Raw genomic sequence first — 26,405 nt, forward strand, 5'->3', positions numbered from 1 at the left:
GTGTGTCCAGACACGCAAGCAAGGACCAAAGCCTTTGCATTAGCCGAGTTTGCCGACCTCCTCATGAGGGGAACGGGTAAGCTGTTTAGGCAACCTCGGCCTAGTTCCCACCCCACGGAACTATCCTTTCGCCTGTTCCCAGCTCGCTGTGCCTTCCCAACCTCCCCCACCCCAGCTTCCCGCTCCCTTCCCACTCCAGCCCCTGGAAGCCAGATGCGCATGCGCCCTCCAGCACCCTCCCCAGCTTTCCACGTTTCACTTCCCTCCGGTATCCACCTCAGCTCCGCTCCCCCGCCACGATTGGCCAGCCGACCTCTCCGTCTTGACCAATCAACGTAGCCCTCTCGCCCCCGTGTTACTGGGTAGAACAAAACAAAAACAAATAGAGCGAGAGGGGCCAGAGACGCGCCGAGGCGGCGGCTGAGGCTGAGGAGCGGGTCCCTGCCGGCGGACGGCAGCCCTGAGCGAGCGGCGGCGCCTGCGGTGGCGGCGGCGATCCGAGGGGTCAGTAGCCGTGGGGCGGCTCGCACGCTCGGGAGGACTGCGCCCTCTTCTCCAGCGGCCCCGTTTTCCTCGTAGGCAGCCGCACGTTGGAAGGGGGAGGGGAAGGGGGCGCGGGGGCCGCAGCCCGGTCTGGTCCCGGCCGTCGGGCCGGGAGTCCAGCCTCCTCGGAGTCCCGCAGGCCCGCCCGCGCCTGCCCCAACGCCCCGGGCTGCGGAGAGCTGGTCCAGTTCCCTTCTCCAGGACCCGAGCCCCGAGCGCGGCGGCGCGGGCCCGCCCCTTGCCCGCTTAGCCGGGCGCGCGGGGCGCCAGCGGCGAGGCCTCCTTTTCTTCGCCCCGAAGGCCAAGTTTTCGTTTTGTTTTTTGGTGGGGGGCGGGGGAGGGAGGGAGGCTGGGAGGTGTATTTCCGGCGGGACTGAAATTCTGTGAGGGAGGTGTGCGCGCTCCCGCCACCTAGACCTCCCCGGGCCCCCCGAAATGATGCGTCCGGCAGCTCGGCGCGTCCCGGCCCGCGCCGCGGAGCCCCAGCACCCCGGGGCCCGGCCGGGGCGGAGGGCCGAGGGTGCCGGGCCTGCGCCGGCTGTGGGGAGGAAGGCCTAGCCGCCCGAGGCCCTCACGCTCCGGGGACGCTGGAGGACCGACACGTGCCTGCCGCCCCGGCCCTGCGCGGACTTGGTAGCACCCCTCCTCGTGCAAAGGCTTTTTCTTTTAGTTTAAGTAAAATCAGAGCAAACAAAGACAGGAAGAGGGCCCCCTTTCTGTGAAACGCAGGCTGTGGCTGCTGCATTTGTCAATTTGGTGCTGTAATACACACAGTTTTTTGCAAGAGCTTCAAAACGGCCTGCAGGCTTCACCGTCGCCCATCCTCTCCCGTGCCCTTGTGAGAACTGGCGACGTAGTCCGCAGCTCTTTAGTACCTACAGATGCTTAAAATGATGAAAAATGAGGTGTGGCGTGAACCGAAGGTGGATTACTGCCTCATTTTACTGTATTTTTACTCTGCTGATTTTTAGAATTTTGTCATTCTTGCTAATGTAGGGCTTTTCTGGAATCCACCATATGCTTTTTAAAAAGGGGTACCATTGCAGATGTGTTCTAAAATTCATTATTCATATTTATCCTTTAACGTTGTTTCATAATAGGTTTATTGAATTCCTTAATATCGCAGCAGGCGTCTTTGAATTATATTTTGATTGGTTTTTCTGTAGTAGCAATGTGAAAGGAAAAATAATCGGTAGGGCTGCAAAAAAAAAAAAAAAAAAAAAGCCGCTTCGATTATTTTTTGTAGTGCTCACTTTTGCATCGTTGTGGTTGAATGCTTTTAGGTGATTTTAAGTTGCTTAATCATCTGTGATTGTAGCCAGGGAATTGAATACAAGTAATTTTCTAGTTAACAGATGGCCTGAACTTGACACTACTACCAGAATGTTAGTTTATGAGATATATTTCAGAACATAGATGTACTGTGGGGGAGGCTCTGTCTTTTAGGGAACCTCTGTATGTAATGCGTTGGAGAAAAGAAAAGTGTTTAATTTCAGCCTTAATTTTTTTCTAAATTTTAGGTAATTCTTACTGAAGAGTCATTTTTATAGCTTAGTTTGAAGGGTGTAGGGTTTAGTTTTTTTCGCTTTAAATTTTCTTTTATTAAATTAGGAGACAAAAATTTTAAGAATTGTTAAATAAATTTGAAAACAGAACAAAAGAAAACACTACTTTGAAGAGAATTAAAAACCTGGAACACATCTTTATCCTCTTTTCTGAACTCTTTTTAAAATGGTCAGTGTTGACTATAGCGTGACTGAGTCCTTGATTGCATTGTTCTTGCCCTAAAGACAGGACTGTGTTATGATTACTTCATAAAAACAAACTTGGTAAGTTACAGATTATAGCCATTGCTGGTAATTTTTTGTGTCCAGCTGAATTTTTTTCGTAGTCTAAAATAAGTATTATTTCTAGTGTTCGGAAAGTAGTATTTAAAATTTTGACACAATAGAAGTCTGTTTTAATAAGCTTCTCTTTGTTAATCCTAAAAGACAGTCTTCTTATGGGATATTAAAATTTTGTACAGAACTTGGGCTGACAGTCCTGGGCTTTTAATTAGAAGACCTGAGTTCTAGTCCTGGTTCTTCCACTGAGCAGCTTGTCTTTTCTTGGACAGATCACTTAACCTCTTTGAATCTGTTTAGTTGTCTGCAAAGTAGGAGTACCTACCTCAGGATTGTTCTGCAAATTATATGAAATAATGCATGTAAAATTCTTTTTGAATTATAAAGGGCTCTATAAATACCAATTACAATAATTTTATTTTCTTTATTACCTCATTTCATTTACTTTATTAGCTAGGCTCTGCAGAAAATATTATCTCAAAGATTATACTTGCATAAACCCCCAAAAACCAAACCTGTTGCTGTCTAGTCAATTCTGGCTCATAGCGACCCTGTAGGACAGAGCTGAACTGCCGCATAGGGTTTCCAAGGAGCACCTGGTGGATGCAAACTGCTGACCTTTTGGTTAGCAGCCGTAGCTCTTAACCACTATGCCACAAGAGTTTCCTATACTTACATAAAACCAAAACCAAATCCAGTGCTATCGAGTCGATTCCAACTCATAGTGACCCTATAGGACAGAGTAGAACTGCCACATAGGGTTTCCAGGGAGCGCCTGGTGGATTTGAACTGCCGACCCTTTGGTTAGCAGCCGTAGCACTTAACCACTACGCCACCAGGGTTTCCATACTTACACAGAGAATGAAAAAAACTTGTTAACTATAGTTTAAAAAACTCATACACACGTCATATGACATCATCCTTTTTCTATACCGTGTTATTTATATAGTGAAACGAAACAGATGTATGTCTCATCTTCAGCCATGCAGACTTTTTCATTATCTCTCTTTATGTATCTCTACATACATATTTTTAAGGTTCAGTTTTTTTCCTATGTTCAGAGTTGGTGGGAATTATACTGAAACGTGATTATATAGAAGCATGTATGACATTTTATTTGTTTTAAACAGAATGCTCTCACCGTTTTCTTAACTTCTGCAACAATATGATAGCATTTTAGTAGTCTTAGGAATTATGCAAATATTAAATGTATAATGTTAACATAGGTTGATTTTTGTTTTACAAAATAATACCTTTTTCTGAAGAAAAGGACTGTAAGCTTAAAAGATTTTTAAAAATAATGATGTAAATATTCAAGGATTTAATTTTTACCTTGAGTCCCAGGAGGCATTGTTATCCTAAAATCCCATCTAACAGTATGGTGTTATATGAAAAACGAATGCTTTTCTGTAATTAGTTTAATAGATGTTTTCTTTAATTTGTGCTTTTTATATCTTAGAGGATATGATGCTAGTGAAATGATTGTAAACAACTGAAGTTGTATTTAACGTATGATTTAAACGATAAGTACCTCAGTATTCTAAACCACAACTCGAAAAACATTTCCAAAGAGGTTCTGAAATCTTACTTTGTTGTGCTTTCTAGTATTGTATTTTTACGAAAACTATTTTTGATAGTTTTCCTTTCAAATAACATTGATTTGTATCACTAATTGTCTAAAGAAAAGGGAACTGATTTTATCCAAACCCTCTAGAATTGATAATCTTAAAGTCTCTTGAAACTGAACTCTAAAATACTGAGATGCTTATGTCAGTGTGCCTATTCCATTCTAAAATAGGTCAGATTTAAAAAAAAAAAAAAAAAAGATTTTGCAGATTATAAAAATACATGCTCACTAGAGGGGGAAAACAGCAATTAAAATGTTTTTCCCCAATCTCAGTCTTAAAACGGGCACTATACAGATCTAGGTAATGAAATGGCAGCTATCTCTGCCTTCAGACATGTTGTAGATCATATGATAGTCTTGATGAATCAAAACTGTGTTGTTTGTATTTCATAGCAGTTCTGATAATCTATCGTAACATACATTAGCATCATTTATGTTTCTGTATATCAGATTAATTTTGAGGCCTAGTGTTCCTAAAAGATTTGGGATGAGTGTGTATGTGTGTATCCCTTTAACTTGAAATAAACATGTATAGCAAATATATCTTTTAATTACATCTTAAAGAAATGCTTTACACATGCTGAAATCTGGCATCTTTTTGACCCATGAACTTGTCAAGAAGATTGAAACCAAATGCTGTCTTTGAAAGTAAAGCGATTCTTTTTTAAAAATGGAGTTATGTGATGATGATTTTTTTTACTGTATGAGTCAGTAAATTGAAGTTACTGTAATTATATCAGTTTAGAAGATGTTGACTTTTTTTTTTCTTTTTAAAACAATAGATTCTAAAGGAAAACTTCCATTTGGTAATTTGTTGAATCAGTGCGAGTGAAATCAAGGAACAATGGATGTGGAAAATGAACACGTACTAAATGTAAATCCTACAGGTAAGTAATAGTATCTTAAACTTTGACGGAGCATTTCAGGCCATATCATGTTTTATGATAATGAGAACATCTTTACTTTAAAAATCATCGGATTCATGCTGTAAGAGGAAGTAGGCCATGCTACTTTTCAGATTTTCAAGTTTGTGATTCTCATTTTTATGGAAATTGATTAAATGTCCTTATATTTTCTGCACATCCTTTTATATTCCATACATTGTTATTCTCCACTAATTATAATGAAGTATAGTGCAGTCTGGAGAATAATAATGAACCCACTTATTGATATTTTCATGCAGATTAGTTAGTGATTTTTACAATTTAAATTATTGTTGATATCTTTGCCAAATAATAATTTACATATTATAAATAACCTGTGGGCACTTACCCTAGTTTTCTATAGTGCTTCAGTAGCACGTAATCATCATAAAAATGAACAGAGTTTAGTAGGATAGATGTGCAAATGCTGAAGAATTTAAGACAAATGTGATTATAGCTTTCAGAATCATCTTCCCAAAGAGTGAGTTAGTATTTCACAGTATTCTGAATTGTGAGAGCTTGTCACATTAGAGTCCCTAGTGGTGCAAATGCTTCAGTTCTTAACGAACAAGCAGGCCTGGTGATCTGCTTCTGAATGGTTACAGCCTTGAAAACCTCCTGGAGCACAGTTCTACTCTGACACACATGGGGTCTCCATGGGTCAGAATCAACTCAGTGGCAACTAACAGCATGTTGTGAATAATTCTTTGCTTTATCATTTTATTAATACTGAAAGCACTGTGTTTTTTGTAAGTTAAATATATTTATCATATTTTACATTTAAATTCTACAGTTTTATTTCTTCCATGACTTTAATTCACTATTATGTATAACTTATAAGGAGCCCTGGTGGTGCAGTGGTTAAGTGCTCGGCTGCTAGCCAGAAGGTTGGCTGTTTGAACCCACCAGCTGTTCTGCAGGAGAAATATGTGACAGTCTGGTTCCTTAAAGATTTACAGCCCTGGAAACCCTATAGGGCAGTTCTCCTCAGTCCTGTAGGGTTGCTGTGCTTTGGCATTGACTCATGGCAGTGGGTTTGGTGTTTTTTGGTTTGGTGCAACTTAAACAGCTTCCTTTGATCTGAACAGACACTTTGAAGTAGTTACTTCTTTGCCATTTTGTATTTACAAACCTTCTGATTTAAAGTGTGCTGGAAAATTATAGTTGAAAAAATTGTTAGAATAATTGTTATTTCTGTGCTGCTATATGCAATAGTTATATGAGTACTTGGTTTTTAGGGCAATAAATGGGTAACATGTCCTCCCTTCACTGAAGTGGGGATGATAATACATTTTAAAAATATATTTTACATATAGGTAATTGCTGCTTTTTTGCATTGTCCCGTATGATAGCCACTAGCCACATGTGGCTATTGAGCATTTGAAGTGTGGCTAGTCTGAATTGAGATGTACTATATATGTAAAATATATACCAGATTTCAAGAGAATTATGTATGAAAGAAAGAAGGTAAAATATCTCAATAAACTTAGTGATTGCATGTTGAAATGATATGGATATATTGGATTCGATAAAATGTATTAAAATTGATTTAACCTGTTTATGTTTACTTTTTATTGGGGCTACTCGGAAATTTAAAATTACATATGTGGCTTTTATTCTGTTTCTTTTGGACAGTGCCACTTTAAGATGTATGCTTTATTTTTTTTCCAACTACAACGAGACCAGGTTCTAACACTGTTCTTGGTGCCTTTGCCTAGCACTGCCTTAAAATAAGAGACTTGAAGTTCTTAAATACTTGAATGGGCCTAAAGTGGACCTTTTTTGCAGTAAACTCTTCCTGTAGCAAATAGCCAAGTCAGACAGATTAGTGTACCAATTCCAACTTCTACCCTTACTGCTTCTATTACTGTAAGGAGCTAAGTTATTCTTTGATCTTCAGTTTCTTCATATGTAAAATCTAGTATGAGTACTCCCTACAAGTCTATGAAATGTGATTGTCTGGTACTATGGTGATACAATTTGGAGTGGTTACTACAGAGATGTGAGAGAATGCAAGAAGAAAATAGAAAGTAGGAACTGAACCTTGTTCATTGAAATGCAATCAAAATTCATGGTAATGTGAAAAGTAATCCTGTGTAGCAGTCATTTGTTAGATTGACCCATACAAGATTGCCCGTGATTGTTACTAACCTACAAAAATGGTAAGTTCGTGTGATTCAACCTGATATAACTTAATAAGTATAACTGGTATAACAGTGGATGCTTGAAGTACTTAGAATATTTCTTCTTCATTTGTCTCTTTAAGATCCTGATAATTTAAGTGACTCTTTCTTTTCCGAAGAAGAAAATGTGGGGACTGAGGAAATAAAGAATGAAATAAATGGAAATTGGATTTCAGTGTCCTCCATTAATGAAGCTAGAATTAATGCCAAGGCAAAAAGGAGACTACGGAAAAACTCATCCCGAGACTCTGGCAGAGGTGATTCTGTCAGTGATAATGGAGGCGAATCTCTTAGAAGTGGAGTAGCTGTGCCAACCAGTCCAAAGGGAAAGTTGTTAGATAGGCGATCCAGATCTGGGAAAGGAAGAGGGCTACCAAAGAAAGGTTGGTACTTGCTACATCCAGAGAAACAAATGGAAAAAAATAATCTGAATCTTTATACTACAATTTCCTTGTTCTAGGAATAAGAGAAATTTAAACAATAGTAATGTAAGAGGTTATGGTTTGTGTATATTTTTATGTAGTAATAACTTGAGGACCCTTCCAGTTTTTCTTTAGGTTGAGACTATTTTGCTTGTTTGAGTAGATTTAGTTTGCTTGAGCAGAACTTTCTTATTTACAGCAAAATGTACACTGATAGTTTTCACGCTTGTGAATTGTGCACGTAGTCTCTAACTTTGCTTGAAAGGAGTGAGAAATTGAACATACCTGTTATCTAATGAATCTAAAAATATCCATTGTTCAGAATACATGATAAATTTGATTAGTAACGTCTGCATCAGAATTGTAATGATTTCATAAATCTGGTTCCTGGTTCTCTTTAGCTATATTTATTTTGGGTACTAGAGTGGACTGTTTCACTGCTGCCTGCCCAGTACCTGGAGTAGTGATGAGCACATGGCAGGCTCTTAAGTATTTGTGGAAAGAATGAATGATTACTGATTTAACCTGGCCTGTTAGCTTTTGTCTGTAGTGGGATTTCAATACAGTTTGGAAGATTGCACCAACTTTCACATGATGGAACTTCCATTTATAGCCTAGGCTTTTGCAAAATGTTTTTGCAATTTGTAAAAAAAAATTGTTATTTGTGTTGAATGGATTACAGTCATTGGTTGGATCAAAATGAAACTTAATTATCAAGTTCCGTTTTGCTCTGGTGACAAGGATTAGGCTGTAGGTATAACCTAGATAACTTCCTGACACCCCCACAAAAAAAGAAAACACTGGTAACACTGTAGGTTTCTTTAAAAAACAACCAATAGTTGGGCCCTAATAAGAACAATTCAGTAAGTTCATCCTGAAAAACAACTTGGAAGTTGGAATTGTTAAACTTCTGGTCAGTTTGTATGTAGAAGTAGAGAAGAATAATTATCAGTGCTGTTAATGCTTAAGTAGCAATTATTTGTGACTTATTACTAGTTGCAAAGTATAATTCATACTTTTATGTCTGTATTTGACTTTAAAACATTTGATGGTGGTCACCGTGTTTCTCCCTTGTTGAGTTTGCTGTGCCATATGTTACTGACCCAACATGTTTCTTTTTGTTTTGGTCTTAAGAAATGTCAGAATTAAAATTTAGAGGTCAAGTGCAGTATCAGCTCCCTTGAGGTCCCCAGTATAGCTGGCTTTTGATTTTTTTTTGCTTTTAAAGTATCTGCCTGTTTAGTTTTAAATTTATAAGCAATTTCAAATGTATGCTTATGGAAATAGGTTATAAGATACATAAAATCTGATCAATATTGAAAAAGCAATGATCTGAATAAAAAGCAGTTTTCAAGTATAACTCTTAGCTGGAAAACTAGCATAGAAGCTAAAATTGAAATTTTTAGCTGTTATTTAACTGAATATTTAGAATTATTTTAGGTTTCTATTTCATTTAAAATTTATGATCTGTCTCATATACAGAATCGTGTAGTTGAACTTCAATTTGGGAAGTAAAATTTTAAACAATTGAAAATTTTAGAGTAAAATGGCATGTATATTCAGTGACTTCCCACACGTTTTACAGTAGTGTGGTTCTTGGCAGCTGATGTACATGTGTATGTCATTCTTAGAGGTGAGATATTATTTTTTTTCAGGTGGGTTTTGCATTTATAATGGTTTTACCTGGTGATGTATGGGCTACTAGGATGGTATGTGTGATATTAGATTTGTGGTCCTGCCTTTCTCAGTTCTAAACTTTTTCAGGTGGTGCAGGAGGCAAAGGTGTCTGGGGTACACCTGGACAGGTATATGATGTGGAGGAGGTGGATGTGAAAGACCCTAACTATGATGATGACCAGGTATCACTGTGCTTGTTTTACTTTTTTCTTAATTTAAAATGCTTATAGACTTTCTTGGCATCAGGTTAGTCATTTCATCATACATTTATGAACAGAATCTTTTACTTTCTGAGTCATGTGCATACTCATAATGCTTTCAAATTGTTAGGTTAACTTTGGGTTAGGACACCAAGTCACCTGACAGTAGTGTATGTCATAATTTTCACATGTTTTCTGAGGAGAGTAAAAAGTAGGTTTTTAAAATTCAGTTAGGAAGATTATCAAGTTGACCATTTTTTCAATAAATTCTGTTGAGTTAATATAGTTTTTTTCTATAGTAAATGATAATTGGGAAGAATATTCTTTTGGATATCATAAAAGAGTTACAGAATTGTTACGTTGTTTTTTAATAATGTTTCGGATGGTGATTACATGGTAAGTTTTGTTTTTGGAACATGGATTTTTTTCCTGGAGATAATCTGAGAATGAAATCTTAATTTTGTAATGAATTTATATATGATACATTTCTATCTTGTGTTTGTGTTTTTGTTTTAATATACACACAACAACACATAAAATATTTTACTTGTTTTTACATGTACACTTCAGTGACATTGATTGTGTTCTTCGAGTTGTGCAACATTTTTGCTCTTTTTTCCAAATTATTCTACCACCATTAACGTATTTTCAGTGTACTCTAAGCAAAAGCCTCCTTTGTTACCTTCCTCCTGGCCCTGGTAACCACTGATTACTTTTGGTTTCTATGTACTTGTTTATTTATGTAAGTGATATTGTACAGTATTTATCCTTTTGTGTCTGACTGACTTTGCTCAGCATAATGCCCTCAAGGTTCATTCATATTGAGGCATGCATCAGGACTACATTCTTCTTTATGGCTGAGTAATATTCTATCCTACATATATACCACATTTTGCTTATCTATCAGTTGTTGGACACTTAGGTTGTTTACACCTTTTGGCTATTGAGAATAGTGCTGCGATGAACATTGGTCAGTTCGAGTCACTACTTTCAGGTCCTTTGGGTATATACTTAAGAGTGGAATTGCTGGGTCATATGGTAGAACTGTGTTCAAATTTCTGAAGAGCTGGCAAACTGTTTTCCACAGTGGTACTGTTTTATATTCCCACCACCAATGGATGAGGGTTTCTGTTTCTCCATAGCCTTGCCAACCTAGTGTTTTTCATTTTTTTGATCACTGTCATTCTTATGGAGGTGAGATGATATTTTAGTTTGATTTGCATCTCCCTAATGGCTTTTTTTTTTTAATGGCTAGTGACTTTGAACATTTTTTCTTGTGCTTGTTGGCTATTTGAATATCCTCCTTGGTGAAATGTCTGTTCTAGTTCTTCACCCTTTTTTTTTATTAACTTTTATTGAGCTTCAAGTGAACGTTTACAATTGAAGTCAGTCTGTCACATATAAGTTTACATACATCTTACTCCGTACTCCCACTTGCTCTCCCCCCCCAAAAAAAAAAAAAAAAATTTTTTTTTAATGAGTCAGCACTTCCAGTCTCTCCTTCCGTGACAATTTTGCCAGCTTCCCACTCTCTCTATCCTCCCATCCCCCCTCCAGACAGGAGATGCCAACACAGTCTCAAGTGTCCACTTGATATTATTACCTCACTCTTCATCAGCATCTTCACCCGTTTTTTGATTGGGTTATCTTTTTAATGGAAAACTTCTAACTTACATAAAAGTGGAATAGTATAATGAACCCACTTGTACTCATTCCCAAGCTTTACCAGCTTCAATAATTATTAACTCATGGCCAGTCTTATTTCATCCTCTACCCACCATTCACCACTCACCCTTCCTCCTTTGTCTGCCCCACCCCCACCACGCATTGAATTATTGTGATGCAAACCTCAGACAATACATGCGATACTTTTAAGAACACTGTCTTTGCATAAGATAAGACATGGTGGTGAGAAGTTTAGTTAGGAAAATACCAGGATATATGTTAGGTTGTTATTGTGTATTGTTTGCATGTGTGTATTTACTGATTTTAGCTAACTGGACATGGAAATCTTTTTAAGAAAATATGAAAAAAATTACATTTAAAGCCAGTAGAATTCAGATATTATAGAACTTTGCTAAATATTCTAATTTTAGCAAGTTTTCAAGTCTTTTATTAGACTGACCAAACCAAAACCAAACCCAGTGCCGTTGAATCGATTCCAACTCACAGCAACCCTACAGGACAGAGTAGAACTGCCCCATAGATTTTCCAGGGAGCGCCTAGTGGATTCGAACTGCCGACCTTTTGGTTTGCAGCCATAGCACTTAACCACTACAACCACCAGGGTTTCCAACACTGAAGCCTGTCAAAAATTGGAGATAAACATTTCAGGAATTTGCTGGAGAGCAGGGGATGATTTGGTGATAGATATTAATCTTATTACTTTTTGAAATATCAGTTGAACCATGTTTCTCTTTAATGATTTTTTTCAGTCGTTACAACTTTTGATTTATAGGGACTTTTATCACGATACAACTTACTAATCATGAAGGCATTGGTCCTTGCCTCATTTTTTAAAAAGTGAAGTTTTAATGGAAGTGATACGATAGAAAGCCATCATAAAGCCTTTTAGTTAAAAAGGATAGGTTTTGTGAGTTATATAAAAAATTAACAGAAGGTATGGAGAATTGGGAAATCCTGGTGGCATAGTGGTTAAGAGCTGTAGCTGTTAACCAAAAGGTCAGCAGTTCGAATCCCCCAGGTGCTCCTTGGAAACGCTGTGGGGGCAGTTTTACTCTGTCCTGTAGGGTCACTACGAGTCGGAATCAACTCAGCGGCAGTGGGTTTTTTATGGAGAATTGGTAGAGGTCATGTATTTGCTATGGTTTGTGGTTCTGATGTTGTATATTGGTTTATCAGACTCAGATTTTGTAAAAGAACAGTGATAAATGGATTCTGTGTTTATATAAGCGGACAACAAACACCTTGCGAGATTGGTTTTCTGGGTTTGAAGGCTTAGGACCATAGTCTCGTGGGATAACTCATTAACTGGTATAATATAGCTCATTAAGTATATGTTCTACATCCCAAAGTGGTGAGTAATGTCTGGGGTCTTAAAAGCTTGTAAGTGACTACCTAAGATACAACTATTCTTCTCTACTTAGAAAAAGAAGGAAACCAAAGACTGAGAGAAGAAAGTAGTCTAAAAGACTAATAAACAAAACAAAAAAAACCCATTGCTGTAAAGTCAATTCTGACTTACAGCAACTCTATGGGGCAGCTCCGTAGGGTTTCTAAGACTGTAAATTTTTACGGAAGTGAGATAGTGGCTGGGGGCTGTTCCTGTGTGGCTGCCCCATTCCCAGATGGGCCTCTAGCCCTCCTGGCTTGCCCGTGCTGCTCCATGCCATCAGGAGCTGGGCACCTGTGTCCGCCACCAGGAGATGTGTCCTGGTAGCCCAGGACTCTTTTCCCGCAGGCTGGGGCTGGTATAGAAGGAGGTCCAAGGCGGGGGAGGTAGCACCATGAGTTACTGTAGTGGATGGTACCAACCCTAGTGACACCACTGCAGCTGGCGTTACTTTGGCCTTGCACCTCGGCATTTGTCGCACAAGATAGTAAGTGAGGAGTAAAAAAAAAAAAAAAAAAATTGTCAAAGCATATGGCATGTCTTTATCTTGCCCTAAATGGGGATTACTGACTGACCAGTTGGAATATAAAATTAAGAGACAATTTCAGTTTATCTGAATATTCTGTTCTCTGATTTATAACTTTTTCTCCCCCTTCCCTTCTCAGGAGAACTGTGTTTATGAAACTGTAGTTCTGCCTTTGGATGAAAGGGCATTTGAGAAGACTTTAACACCAATCATACAGGAATATTTCGAGCATGGAGATACTAATGAAGTTGCGGTAGGTTTAAAGTTGGAAGTATAATTCATTTACTGTATGAAAGGAAACAAACTATTACAAGTAAAAAACATCAGTATCTAGAATGATTTTGGTTCACTGATTAAATTTAAGCATTTTTCTTGTGTATCAATGAATTTCTGTAAAACCTTAATTTAAACCAGTTCTTACATTTTTGGAATTATAGCCCCTTTTGAGATCTGATGAGAGCTGTGTGCCATCTTTTCTCCTGAAAAATGCACAGCATGATACCCCCCCCCTTTTTTTTTTAATTTTATTGTGCTTTAAGTGAAAGTTTCCAAGTCAGCCTCTCACACAAAAACTTATGTACACCTTGCTGTATATTCCTACTTGCTCTCCCCTGAGACAGCATCTTTATTTTAATATATATATATTTTAACAGTTCTACATGTACAATTTAGTGACATTGACTACATTCTTCTAGTTGTGCAGCCATTCTCATCCTTCATTTCTGAGTTGTTCCTCTCCAATTAACATAAACTCACTGCCCCCTGAGGTCAGCATGATACTTTTTAACATAATTTCAGGGCATTTGTGGACCTGAGTAGGCAGTGGTGGTCCAGTGATAGAATTCTTCCCTTCCACATGGGAGACCCAGGTTTGATTCCTGGCCAGTGAACCTCAGCGTAGCCACCACCTGTCTCTTTGGAAGCTTGTGTGTTGCTGTGATGTTGAACGGGTTTCAATGGAGCTTCAAGACTAAGACAGACTAGGAAGAAAGGACTGGTGATCTACTTTCAAAAAATCAGCCAAATGAAAACCCTGTGATTACAGTGATTCGATCCCTTTGTGCACTGGGGTTGCCTTGAGTCAGGGGTGACTTGACAGCAGCTAATAGCAACAACATGGACCTTTTGAAACCTCTTAAGGGACCTCAGTTAAAAATAACTGATTTTAGTTCCATTTTGTTGACATTTCAATGCTCAGGATTAGGATAAAATTTATCTTTCGTACTTTTTTTTTTTTTTTTTAAAGAACACAAGAATAATGATTTGAAAAAAATGTATATAAAAACCAAGATAATACATTTTTAGGTCTTTTTGAAGCATAATTTGCTTGGGAACATTTACTGTGTTAATTGTAAATTGTTCATAAAGTAAATCTATGTTGTGTGCCGTCCAGTATTAAGTAAATCTAAACCTATTGTCATTGAGTCGATTCTGACTCATAGTGACCCTGTAGGATAGAGTGTAACAGCCTAATGGAGTTTCCAAGACTGTAGTCTTTACAGAAGCAGACTGCCACATCTTTTTTCCAAGGAGCAGCTGGTAGGTTCAAACTGTTGACCTTTCAGTGAGCAGTCAAGGGTTTAACCACTGTGCCAGAAGGACTCCTTTAGTAAATGTAGAAGGGTTAAAAAAAAAAAAAAAAAATTACTAGTCTAATAAAGATTACTAGGTTAAGTTAGTAAATTTGTAACACTTTAAAAGACTTACAATTTAAATTCTTATAATTCAGACTGGATTTTCTTGATTTGTCTGATATAGCAGTTTGATTATCTTTGGACTTGCAGGATTTGAATATACAACAAACATTGCTCAGTGCATACCACCTGAAGAAATTTGTGATGTGTGATTCCTGCCCTTTGAAGCTAAGTCTGATAAGGGAAATAGCATGTAAACAGATTATTATAATGTCAGACATTTTGTTACAGAGGTGGAGCTAAACTAAGTATGAAGGAAGGGGGGCTGCTGAAGTCCCTGTACCTACCTAGCATAGGACCAACTGCATAATATGTATTTATTAACTGAGTAATACTACGAGCAGAGTGTTCTGGAAGCATAAAATGGAGAGTGATACAAGTGATACTGTGCTATCTGAAGGATACTTAGGAGTTTGCCAGGGCAAGATGGTTGAAGAGGGTTTTCCAGGAAGGAGCATCATGTTTAAAGATAATGAGTTAGTTGTTAAAGGGTAGTCCAGGAAGATGAAATGGAGTAGGAAGAGACTACTAACAGGGACGTTTTAGTTAGGTGATTGTGAAAATAGCTCTGGCACTCTTAGTTGTAAACCATGATTTAAAGGTTCTGAGAAAACTTTGAGGGAAGAGGAAAGCACTCTTAGTTATTGAGTTAGAAGTTAGCCTCTAGGATTACACTGCCTGTGTCCACTTCTAGGTTAGCTACTCCAGCTGTGTGTCCTCACTGGGTATGATTGATATGATAGTAGTACCTTCCTCAAAGGGTTGTTTTGAGTATTAAATGAGAATATAAATAGTTATAACACTTGGTACATTGTACTGTTTCTATTACTATTTGTAGTAGAAACCATTTTAACTTTATCCCAGCATTTAAAACATTAATCCCACTTAAAGACAATGGTTTAAGGTATCATTTTAAACATTATATAAAAATAGTTTTTTTTGTTTGCAGAAAAATAGCATGTAAACAGCTTATGATAATGGAAAATGAATCTCTTTACAAATGCTTATAAAACAGTATTTCTAGAAATAATAGATTGTAAGGCAGAGGGTTAGTTTTAACTCTTTAATACCAAACTAGCAATATTATGTACGTTAATAATAAACTATTCTAGGTATAATTACACATTGCCTAGTTTAGTGATGTTCAGGCAGTTAGAGCTTGACAGAGTGGATCAATATCTAACTTATATGCCAGGAAAGATATATTTATTGTTTCCCAGAAAATATGACTGCTTCTGTATTTCCAAAGGGGATAAGGATATATGGATCAAAGTTTCATTTTTTAGAAAAAAACTTTTATTAAACCTATATATTTTTTAAAATAGGAAATGCTAAGAGATTTAAATCTTGGTGAAATGAAAAGTGGAGTACCAGTGTTGGCAGTGTCCTTGGCATTGGAGGGGAAGGCCAGTCATAGAGAAATGACATCTAAGCTTCTTTCTGACCTTTGTGGGACAGTCATGAGCACAAATGATGTAGAAAAATCATTTGATAAATTGTTGAAAGATCTGCCTGAATTAGCACTGGACACTCCTAGAGCACCACAGGTTTGTATGATTCTTTTTGTTCATCTCCCACACCCACTTCCAGTTGTAGAAATAATACATATTCCTGGGAAATTTTAGTAGATGAAAGGGGAAACTGGCCCATATCTTCTACCACATAAAAATAGCTCTGTAACATTTTAATATGTTTTTTCTAGCTTTTTTTTTTTTTTAAACATACTTTACATCATACTATAAATTCAATTTTATATTCCTTTTTCCTGTCATGCTTTGTATGGTTTTTTGGTCATATTTTTTCTGTCTGTATATTTTGCTTATATATAGTAAAGCTAGGATTTTTAGAAATGTAGATTGTTAAGGGTTGAATTTGTTTGACTAATGTTTATTATAAAAACCAATCAAAAAACCTAACACATTGCCATTGCGTGAATTCTGACTCATAGTGACCCTATAGGACAGAGTAGAACTGCCCCCATAGGGTTTCCAAGGAGCAGCTGGTGGATTTGAACTGCCAACCTTTTGTTTAGCTCTTAACCAATGAGCAACCAGGGCTCCATTTATTATAATAATATAAATAAGACTATTTCCTTTTGAAGCTTTGTGGGGGAGTAAATTAGAAAATTCACAAGTTCTGTAGAGCCTCTGCACAAGACCTTATGTTTTTATCAGAAGTTAATACATGCTGACACTGTAAGGTGACTTCCTGGCCTGAAATTGAAAACATATGAAATTGTTGTTAAAACTTTTTGATCAAGGTAGGAGCATTTTATACTTACACATTAATTCAGAAATAAATAGGCCAGCTTCTAAATGTCACTTTCCTGTGACAGACAAAAGTCTGTGAAAGGTATTCAGCTGTGATTCAAACATGGGCTTTTTTTTCTCGCCTCTTTATACTAGTACCAGTACACATACTTTAACAAATTGATTATGAAAGTTCATATACATTATAAAATTTTTGAAAAATACAGAAAAACCAAAGGGAAGAAAAGTCAGAAAATGTAACCATTGCTTATATTTTGATACTAAGCTTTCCATTCTACTTTCTATGGGTATATGCCAATGGCTTATATACATTTTTTTTGCTTTAATAAAAAATGGAATATACCATATGTGCTGGTTTGTAAACTTGATTTTTCTCCATAAAACACGGTGAAGATATTTCCGTGTGGCCACGCAGTGTACCAATTTATGTATTTTTTGTTGTTGTTGGAGACTTACCAGTTTTTATTGTTGGACACTGAAGTTGTTTCCAGTTTTTATAACAAATAATGCTATGAACATACTTTGATATGAATATTTCTATACAACTTTTCATATTTTTGATCAGATACTATGTGTGAGGCAGTGTTCAAGGTGTTGGGAATTCAGTAGTAAGCAAAACAGTCATGGCCCCACTCTGGCACTTATGTATTAATTTGAATGCAAAGAAGTGGGAGTGTACCAAGCGTAACTAGTAGGTGCTAAGTAGAGGTTTGTTGAATATTTCAACATGTCTTTTAGGTATTGACTGTATAGTTCAACCAGCCTTCATCATTTATGTATGGAGAAATTGTGTCCTATAAACATTTATTTTAGTTTTTTTTTTTTTATAGTTGGTGGGCCAGTTTATTGCTAGAGCTGTTGGAGATGGAATTTTATGTAATACCTATATTGATAGTTACAAAGGAACTGTAGATTGTGTACAGGCTAGGTAAGTAAATTAATTTTCCTACTTAGAATTTCACAGTAGGGGAAATTCTCCATTAGTCTATAGAAATGACTCTTGAATTCATCAGACATTGTGAGCATCAAATTGTCAGTTGTCTGTATTCTCCACTCTTAAAATTGAGAGACTGTTGGCATGATACAAGGGGAAGAGAATGATACTATAATAGAGAAGTCCTGGCTTCTAGCTAAACCATTAGTTACCTTCCTGTCAAAGATATGCTTCTCTGGGCCTCAGTTTCCTTATTTATTAAATAATTGAACTTCAAATGTAAGGATATTTATGATTCCCTTTGTGTTATTGGGTAGATGTGGTTTTCAGGATTAGGTCATTTTCAAGTGAGAAACTTATTTTTAGGAGACATCCAGTCTAAGCAGGCATGGTATCATGCTTTACATACTGCATGTACATGCTGTGTACTTGTCAAGGACTTATCTTCTGGTTTCTGAGCTTTAAGTACTTGTTTTGCAGTAAGAAGTAATTTATTGCAGTGGTGATGTTCCCACGACAACATTTCCTTTTGAGGCTTTATTTTTATAAGAGGCTGGAATTATGCAATGTCTCCCCTTGTGTATTCTTTTATTGGTTTGGAGGTATGGTATTTTGTATTATCCTGGTTTTGCTGACCCTGGAGTTACTTTTCCTGAAACACTCGCCTTTTTCAGAAATGGAAAAATACACGGCTGAACAAGCTCTAGAAATTTTTTTCTATATCTGACAATGCCTCATTCTACCCGTGTTACCTCCAGAGTCCACTGGTGTATATATATGGGTACACGTTTATAAAAAACCATATTACATAACAAGATTACCAACACTCAGTAGTTCAGCATGCAAGCCATTAGTGAAAAAACATTACATTACCAAAAAATAATTCGTTCTTGAAAGGGTTAAGGTCCCTTCAGGTTCTAACATTCTGTAATTATTTTATATTCCAATAAGGCAGTTAAGATGGACATTTTTAACAAAGGAGCCCCATTTACAATTTTATTTTGTGTGTATCTGCTGTAGACGTTTTTCTTAATCAGGAAATAGTGTCTTTTTCACTCTTGTCCTTCGGTCCAGTAATTGTAGGCTAGATGTGTTTTTTGGGAGTTACACTACATGATTTTTCGGAACTGCCTGGAAACTTAGATTTGGACTTGGCCATGTCTTAGGTTCTCTCACATGTCACGCCGAACCTAACTTAACGTTCTAGGGCTACTTCAGGTCCTAGTGGAATGGTCTCTTTGGTTCGGAAGTCAATTTCTAGGTAAAAGTTAGTTATAATGTAAAATGTCCCTTTTCTGTGTAGATCAGTTTTTTTGTAGTATGTTTTGATTTTTGTTGAGAGAGAAATGGAAATAACATAGTGTGAGAAAATTAACATGAAAATCAACTTATTTTTGCTCCCAACCTTTTATTTTGAAAAATAGTTTTAACTAGAGTTTCGAATTTTATGTTGCTTTTAAGTTCTGTGGAAGCTTTTAGCATATATGTAGTTTTGTTAGTTTATCCATAATTTAGTAAAGCATGTCAGTGTGTCAAAATTGGATTTAATTTTTTTTCTTTTGTAGAGCTGCTCTGGACAAGGCTACTGTGCTCCTAAGTATGTCTAGAGGTGGAAAGCGCAAAGACAGTGTGTGGGGCTCTGGAGGTGGGCAGCAGTCTGTCAATCACCTTGTTAAAGAGGTAATTATTGGGTATTGTCTTTAATTTGTATGTATTCCTCTGGGAGAAATAAACTATGCCTACTAGCTGGTATTTTTGTGGACAAAAATTAAGTTCAGTCTTATAGCTGCAAATTTGAATAATCATTTCATATTTGGCTTTATAGTCTGTTGGTATAAGTTATATAATAATTATATAAATTTTACTAAATTTTGAGTGTTTCCCTGACTTAAAAATGAACTTTTATGTTTTATTATAAGAGGACTGTGTAGGAATGTCAAAGACCTGAAGTCTTTTATTATATTGGTATTTAAAATACTTATGATACTGTTAAAATAAGAGTTTGTTTTATAGTTCATTCCATAAGTATTTTCATATGAGTACTTTGAAACTTGATATTCTCAGATCCTAAGTTATGAATTATGAGCACTAGAGTAGATGAGAGAATGGTGAATTTTTGTGAGGTGTCATTACCTATATGTATACTGTAAAAGAAAAAGTAATAGATTTGTTGCATTATAATGCAAGGTTTATTCTCTGTGGGTTTTCTGTCTGTAATGTGTCCTATAACAGGAAACTAAAAGTTATTTTTTAATCTCCTTATGTGAAAATCCTTAAGAAAGGGCAGGTAATTAGAAGATTTGTAGTTCTTGTGCTTCTGATTTTTGAGTATAATCTTCTCATGTGACCATAGTTTTGAATTTTAGTAAGTCTTTTAATGATGTGTATAACTAGTTTGAGAGTTAAGGAGCTTAAAATGTCGTTAAAGCTTTGACCATTTTTGCTTTTCTGTGTTAAGATAGAGGATTTGTGTATTTTTGTGATGCCATGATTACATGATATCTTTTTTTAAAAAATTAAAGAATTAGTACAAATATTGTGGTATAAAAATAGTCAAGATGCCAGGGCAGCTAGGAAGAAAAAGAAATAAAAGGCATACAGACTGGAAAGGAAGATAGAAAACTAGCTCTATTCCCAGATAGATCTTGTATATAGAAAATCCAAAGGAATCTACAAAGTAAAAACAAAAACTATTAGAACTACTAAATGAATTCAGCAGGGGCACAGGATATAAGGTCAATATGCAAAAATAAAATTTCTTTCTATACAATAGCAGTGAATGATCTGAAAATAAAGAAAACGGTGCCATTTATAATATCATGAATAAGATTAAAGTATCAGAAATAAATTTTAACAAAAGTACATTTGTACACTGAAAATTGTTAAATGTCATTGAAAGAAATTAAAGAAGGCCTAAATAAATGGGAAGATATCCCATGTTTACAGATTGGAGGACTTAATATTTGAGGAACTGCTAAACTCTTTTTTGGCACATGAATTATCTCAGTTAAAAATGGTTAAAATACCCAGAACAACTAGATGGTGCCTGGTTACTACCACTGACTGCTCTGGCAGGGATTACAACAGAAGGTCCCAGTCTGAGCTGGAAAAAAATGTAGAACATAATTCAAATCCACACACAAAAAAGACCAGGCTTGCTGGTCTGACAGAGACTGAAGAAACCACGAGACCATGACCCTGTGGGCACCCTATAACTTAGTACTGAAGCCACTCCTGAGGTTCACCCTTCAGCCAAAGATGAGACACACGTATAGGGCCAACAGTAACACACATGAAGGATGTGCTTCATAGTTCAGTCATGTATATGAGACTAATGGGCATACCAACTCAAAAGCAAAGATAAGAAGCAGGAAGGGATAGGAAAACTAGAAGAATGGAAACTGGGAACCCGGGGTGGAGAAGGGAAGAGTGTTCACACATTGTGGGTTGACAATCAGTGTCACAAAACAATTTGTATATTAACTCTTTAATGAGAAACTATTTTGTTATGTAAACTTTCACTTAAATCAAAATTGAAAAAGAAAAAAAAAGGGTCAGGATAAAAATTGAAATAAAACTACCAGTATACAAGTTTGAGGCTGACATTTTTTGAATATGACATAGAAGAATGGATTGAACAAAGAGAACTTTTGGAAATGTTTACATGTATTTGTAATTTTATCATTCTAAAAATGCAAGAAATCCAGTCAGAAGCATTTTAAATACTTTTTTAAGCTATGTAACAAATGTTAAAACTATGTAATATAACTTTGATAACAAATATGTTAATTTATAATATGTGAAACATTTTATTGAGATGCCATGCTTTAAGTACTTAATTTCTTAAAGCAGGATAATAGGAAATATTTATCAGGATGTATTCTAGCCTTCAGATGTTCACTTTACCTTTTATGAGAATACATTCTAGAAGTTGAAAGTAGAGGATACTTACTCTATCAGACAACATTTATTGGGTCCTTACTAGGTGCAAGGAGCCCTGGTGGCGCAGTGGTTAAAGAGCTTAGCTGCTAACTGAAAAGTTACCAGAAGCCCTGGTGGCGCAGTGGTTAAAGAGCTTGGCTGCTAATCGAAAAGTTACCAGTTCGAATCTACCAGCCACTTCTTGGAAACCCTATTGGGTAGTTCTGCTCTGTCCCATAGGGTCGCTATGAGTTGGAATCCATTCGATGGCAACAGGTTTGGTTTTGGTACTAGGTGCAAAGGTGGTTTTAATAGGCACTGTATAGGGAAGAACATTCTTAGTTGGAAGTTCTTGTGTAAAAAACTTTTCCCACATTCTTCTGTGGAATCACAGATGTTATTGTACAAGTTTGAGTGGGAGTATCAAGACTTTTCAGCTATGACTTGAAGTTTGCTCAAGTCAGATGACTGATTTTTTAGATAATGGGTCCTCAGTTCTAGTAAAAAAAGAAACTATGAAAATCTCTGCCCTGTCTAGTAAAATGCTATTAATATCTCTCTCATTTTTTTGTCTTCCAGTGCATTATTAAGGTCATTCTGATAGAATTTGAAACATTTTGTGCCACATTAAAATTTTATGTTGAGACCTTTGGTTAGTGCCCTCTAGTGGACTTTTAAAGCCCGTGTTTTATAGTGAGCACTGAAGCATAATCCCAACCCAGGCTGTGCACACCATAAGCCTACTTACAGATCTTGGTGATTATTGAGATACACTGAAGCACTGCGTTTTTTCATAGTTATGAACCATTTGAAAATTGGATATTTTTTATTCTGAAAAAAATAGTTATGAAAGTACCATATCAAGTCTTTATGCTCCTAGACCTCTGTTCCTAGCTTTTCATGATCTGCCACTTCATCGGGATGAGCATAAATCAGTCCTTAGGCAAAGCACAATTTTTCAAAAATGAGGAACTTTAACACGTCTCAATTTTTAAATCTAATAGATTGATATGCTGCTGAAAGAATATATACTCTCTGGAGACATATCTGAAGCTGAACATTGCCTTAAGGAACTGGAAGTACCTCATTTTCACCATGAGCTTGTATATGAAGTAAGATCACCTTGACATTCCACAGATAGTTATTCAGTGTTCTTTTTTGCACCACAGTGACTTAAATGCTTCTTTAATAGTATACATATTTTTTTTTTCTTTTTTAAAAAATAAGATTGTTAAGGGAGAAAGTTTTTAAATTTTTGTAATGATCATGGTTACATATTAGAGAAAAAGGATCTATTTTAGGAGCAGTTTCTTACATGAATTAATGATCCCAAAATTCATCATTCATTCCTTCAATTTTTAGGCTATTATAATGGTTTTAGAGTCAACTGGAGAAAGCACGTTTAAAATGATTTTGGATTTATTAAAATCCCTTTGGAAATCCTCTACCATTACTGTAGATCAAATGAAAAGAGTAAGTATAACATCATAGTTTTTAAGCTTATATCCTAAAAATATATAATTGAATAAAGTTGATGAATTGTCAATGAAATTTTTTTATAGGTATTTTTTAGTAGTATTATGCCCGTAAGGGCTTTAAAAAAATTTTTTTTTAATGGAATTGTTTGAGCCTCTTTCAAAGAAAGTAACACTTTCTACTTTCAAGTAGAAAGTAACACTTCAGCATTGTTTTTTTTCATCTAATTTTTGAATGTGTGATTATGTATTCTTCAAGGGTTCTTTTTTTTTCTTGAATATTCGTGATTGAATATTCTTTCTTAAGGGTTCTGTTTCTGGAGAAACATGAATGTTTAATAAATTACACTTCAGAGTACTTAATTTTTCCTATTTAAAATTGTACACATTGTTGAAATGTTGGATGTGATGCTGATATTGAATACCCAATGTCTGATGTCTGTCTGCAGCTCTTTGGAAAGAACAGTTTTAAAGAAAACATTCTGTTAACAAATGTTACTTTTTCTAGTTTTCAGGGTTCAAATCTGACTTCAGTCTAAGTGCATGACCATTGGGCCTTAAATGTAGATTAATGACATAGTGGTGGATTTTGGTGGATGGGATTTTTTCATGTGGCTAACAGTTCTGCATCTCATTTCATTGTTTTAGGGTTATGAGAGAATTTACAGTGAAATTCCAGATATTAACCTGGATGTCCCACATTCATACTCTGTGCTCGAGCGATTTGTAGAAGAATGTTTTCAGGCTGGGATAATTTCCAGACAACTCAGAGATCTTTGTCCTTCAAGGTACTTTATTTACTCTTTCTCAGCATAAAATACTGGATGAGGTGCTTCGTGAGGCTAAACTAAGATAGTTTTCCATCATTTCAGCTCTGTCAAAAAAGTAATAGTATCTTCTCTGAAGTCACTGAAGAGCAAGAATCACCTATTTTGAGTGTATGGAGAAACAAGGGTGAAGCTTGTTTTGCTCCCTTGTAAATCTGTATAGGACTACTCATGAAGCCCAGTTCACTTGAAGGAGACTAATTTTGTGGAGCAGTTCTGTATAGCAGGTTCTGTTCTAAATAGTTTAAATATTATTCTTCTGTTCTAAGTAGTTTAAATATTATTTCAGAGTAGGTATTATCCACCAGTAAGATGAGAAAATGGATGCATAGGCAGGTTTAACATACCTTTTCTAAGGTCACACAGCTAATAAGGAGTAGAGACCATGCATGAATCCAGTCTTTTACTGGCTTCAAAGGTGTGAGCTCTTTCTTGTACCTTATGCGGCATCCTTTGCCTCTTCACGGGGTAGCAAATTGGGGCTAATTGACTCTTGAGTGTGTGTGTGTGTGTATTCTTTGGAGGTGTTATATTTGTGCTACTAGGATCTAACTCTCAGGAACTGATTTTTTTGTTAAAGCTGATACTGAAGGTTGAGGAGATACCTGACTTTTTAGTCTCTACCCTTTTACTTATTTGATGAAGTGTACATTTGTGTGTGGGCTCGCGTGCCTGTGCTATGTTGATCTGGGCCATAGAGGAAAGGTTAATCCTGCCCAAGCTCTGTGTTCTACTTAGAGGTATGTGCTGCTGGTCAACTCTTCCTTCTGGGCTGTTACTGCATATAGCTTGAGTGTGGTCACATTACAGAACAAGACTTCGTGAGGTTTACAATAGCAGGAATCTCAAAATGGGGGATAGGCTGGAATTAATTGGATTCTGATTTGTTTTCTCACATTCAGGTTATGCCTTTTCTACATCTGAGGGGGAAAAAAACTTAAAAATTGTTAAGCGTGCATATTTTGATAGGTTTCATAGTCCCAAAACAAAACATAGTTGTCATCAAGTCGATTCCAACTCACAGTGACTCTATAGGACAGAGTAGAACTGCCCCATAGAGTTTCCAAGGAGCGGCTGGTGAATTTGAACTGCTGACCTTTTGGTTAGCAGCTGAGCTCTTAGCCACTGTGCCACCAGGGCTCCTCCATAGTTCGTTTATATTATTCCAAATCATATGTTCACCATATGGCTCACTTGTTTAGCTTTCAAATGATAATAATGTGATAAAAATAAATACTAAATTTCTAAATAAACTTTGCCTTACATGACTGCACTTGGATAATGAACCTACTTCAATAATTAGCGTTTATTTAGCTAAAAATTCATATTAGCTGTTTTATGTGTTATATGCTAAAATGTACAGCAGGGAAAGAATCTTCAAAGGAATTAGAGGCATGCTTTTTTGAAACAATAAGATCCTCCAAAACTTAATGTGTAATCAAAAAATACCAAGTATTTTTTTTTTTTCCCCTTCATTACTCTAGTGAGAATTTGAATCTGTTTTCATGTTTGTGTTCTTTTCATTACAGGGGCAGAAAGCGTTTTGTAAGTGAAGGAGATGGAGGCCGTCTAAAACCAGAGAGCTACTGAATATAAGAACTCTTGCATTCTTAGATGTTATAAAAAATATGTATCTGAACTGTAAGAGTTATTAGTAAACAGTTTTTTTTTTTAAAGCACTTGTTTTGGGTACAAGGCTTTTCTGAAATTTTATAAACTTACACCTAAGGGGAATTTTTAAAGGAAGTTTTTCTTTTTTTTTGAGGGTATAAAGGAGGGGACAGAAAAGTAACCACTTCTCAAGTGGAATATTATAATAAGCTACCTTTTTTGTAAGTGCCGTGTTTATGACCTAATCATTCCAAGTTTTGCATTGATGTCTGACTGCCACTCCTTTCTTTCAAGGACAGTGGTTTTGTAGTAAAATCACTGGTTTATACAAAGCTTTATTTAGGGGGTAAAGTTAAGCTGCTAAAACCCCATGTTGGCTGCTGCTGTTGAAATACTGTGCTTTGGGAGTTTAAAAAAAAAAAAAAAGTTATTTGTCTTAAAGAATTCTAAGAAAATGAGTTAGTCATGAGACTTATTCATCTTTCCAGGGAACATATTGATTGGTCTTAAAGACTAGACAGTTCAGTAAATGGTGGCTGGAACATCTATTTTTGTACAAAACTGGAAAAATGAACCCGGTTCTAGAAGAATGTATGACAAAATAAAACATGTGAAGCAGTGTTGATTCCTTATTTGGAGTACATTTATTTTGGGT

The 26,405-nt window shown here is 36.4% G+C and overlaps 1 protein-coding gene across 1 annotated transcript; it reads left to right on the forward strand.

The window, feature by feature from the left end:
• The first annotated feature begins 375 nt into the window (after positions 1-375).
• On the forward strand, positions 376-26,382 carry PDCD4 (programmed cell death 4). The gene is made up of 12 exons (XM_049855039.1): positions 376-504; positions 4,797-4,901; positions 7,204-7,503; positions 9,307-9,401; positions 13,158-13,271; positions 16,038-16,259; positions 17,813-17,910; positions 19,482-19,596; positions 22,842-22,949; positions 23,200-23,310; positions 23,961-24,100; positions 25,669-26,382. The coding sequence occupies exons 2-12, from the start codon at positions 4,859-4,861 to the stop codon at positions 25,727-25,729; spliced, it is 1,407 nt and encodes a 468-aa protein (XP_049710996.1). The 5' UTR covers positions 376-504; positions 4,797-4,858; the 3' UTR covers positions 25,730-26,382.
• The last annotated feature ends 23 nt before the right edge of the window (positions 26,383-26,405 follow it).

The sequence above is a fragment of the Elephas maximus genome, chromosome 16 (assembly GCF_024166365.1).
Source record: "Elephas maximus indicus isolate mEleMax1 chromosome 16, mEleMax1 primary haplotype, whole genome shotgun sequence".
In the NCBI taxonomy this organism is placed as follows: domain Eukaryota; kingdom Metazoa; phylum Chordata; class Mammalia; order Proboscidea; family Elephantidae; genus Elephas; species Elephas maximus.

Excerpts from the sequence above, each read along its gene's own strand:
- PDCD4 (XM_049855039.1), top strand. The coding sequence starts at position 4,859 with ATGGATGTGGAAAATGAACACGTACTAAATGTAAATCCTACAG. Across the intron at positions 19,597-22,841 it reads TCAATCACCTTGTTAAAGAG|ATTGATATGCTGCTGAAAGA; the intron begins GTAATTATTGGG and ends TAAATCTAATAG. Across the intron at positions 23,311-23,960 it reads CTGTAGATCAAATGAAAAGA|GGTTATGAGAGAATTTACAG; the intron begins GTAAGTATAACA and ends TCATTGTTTTAG.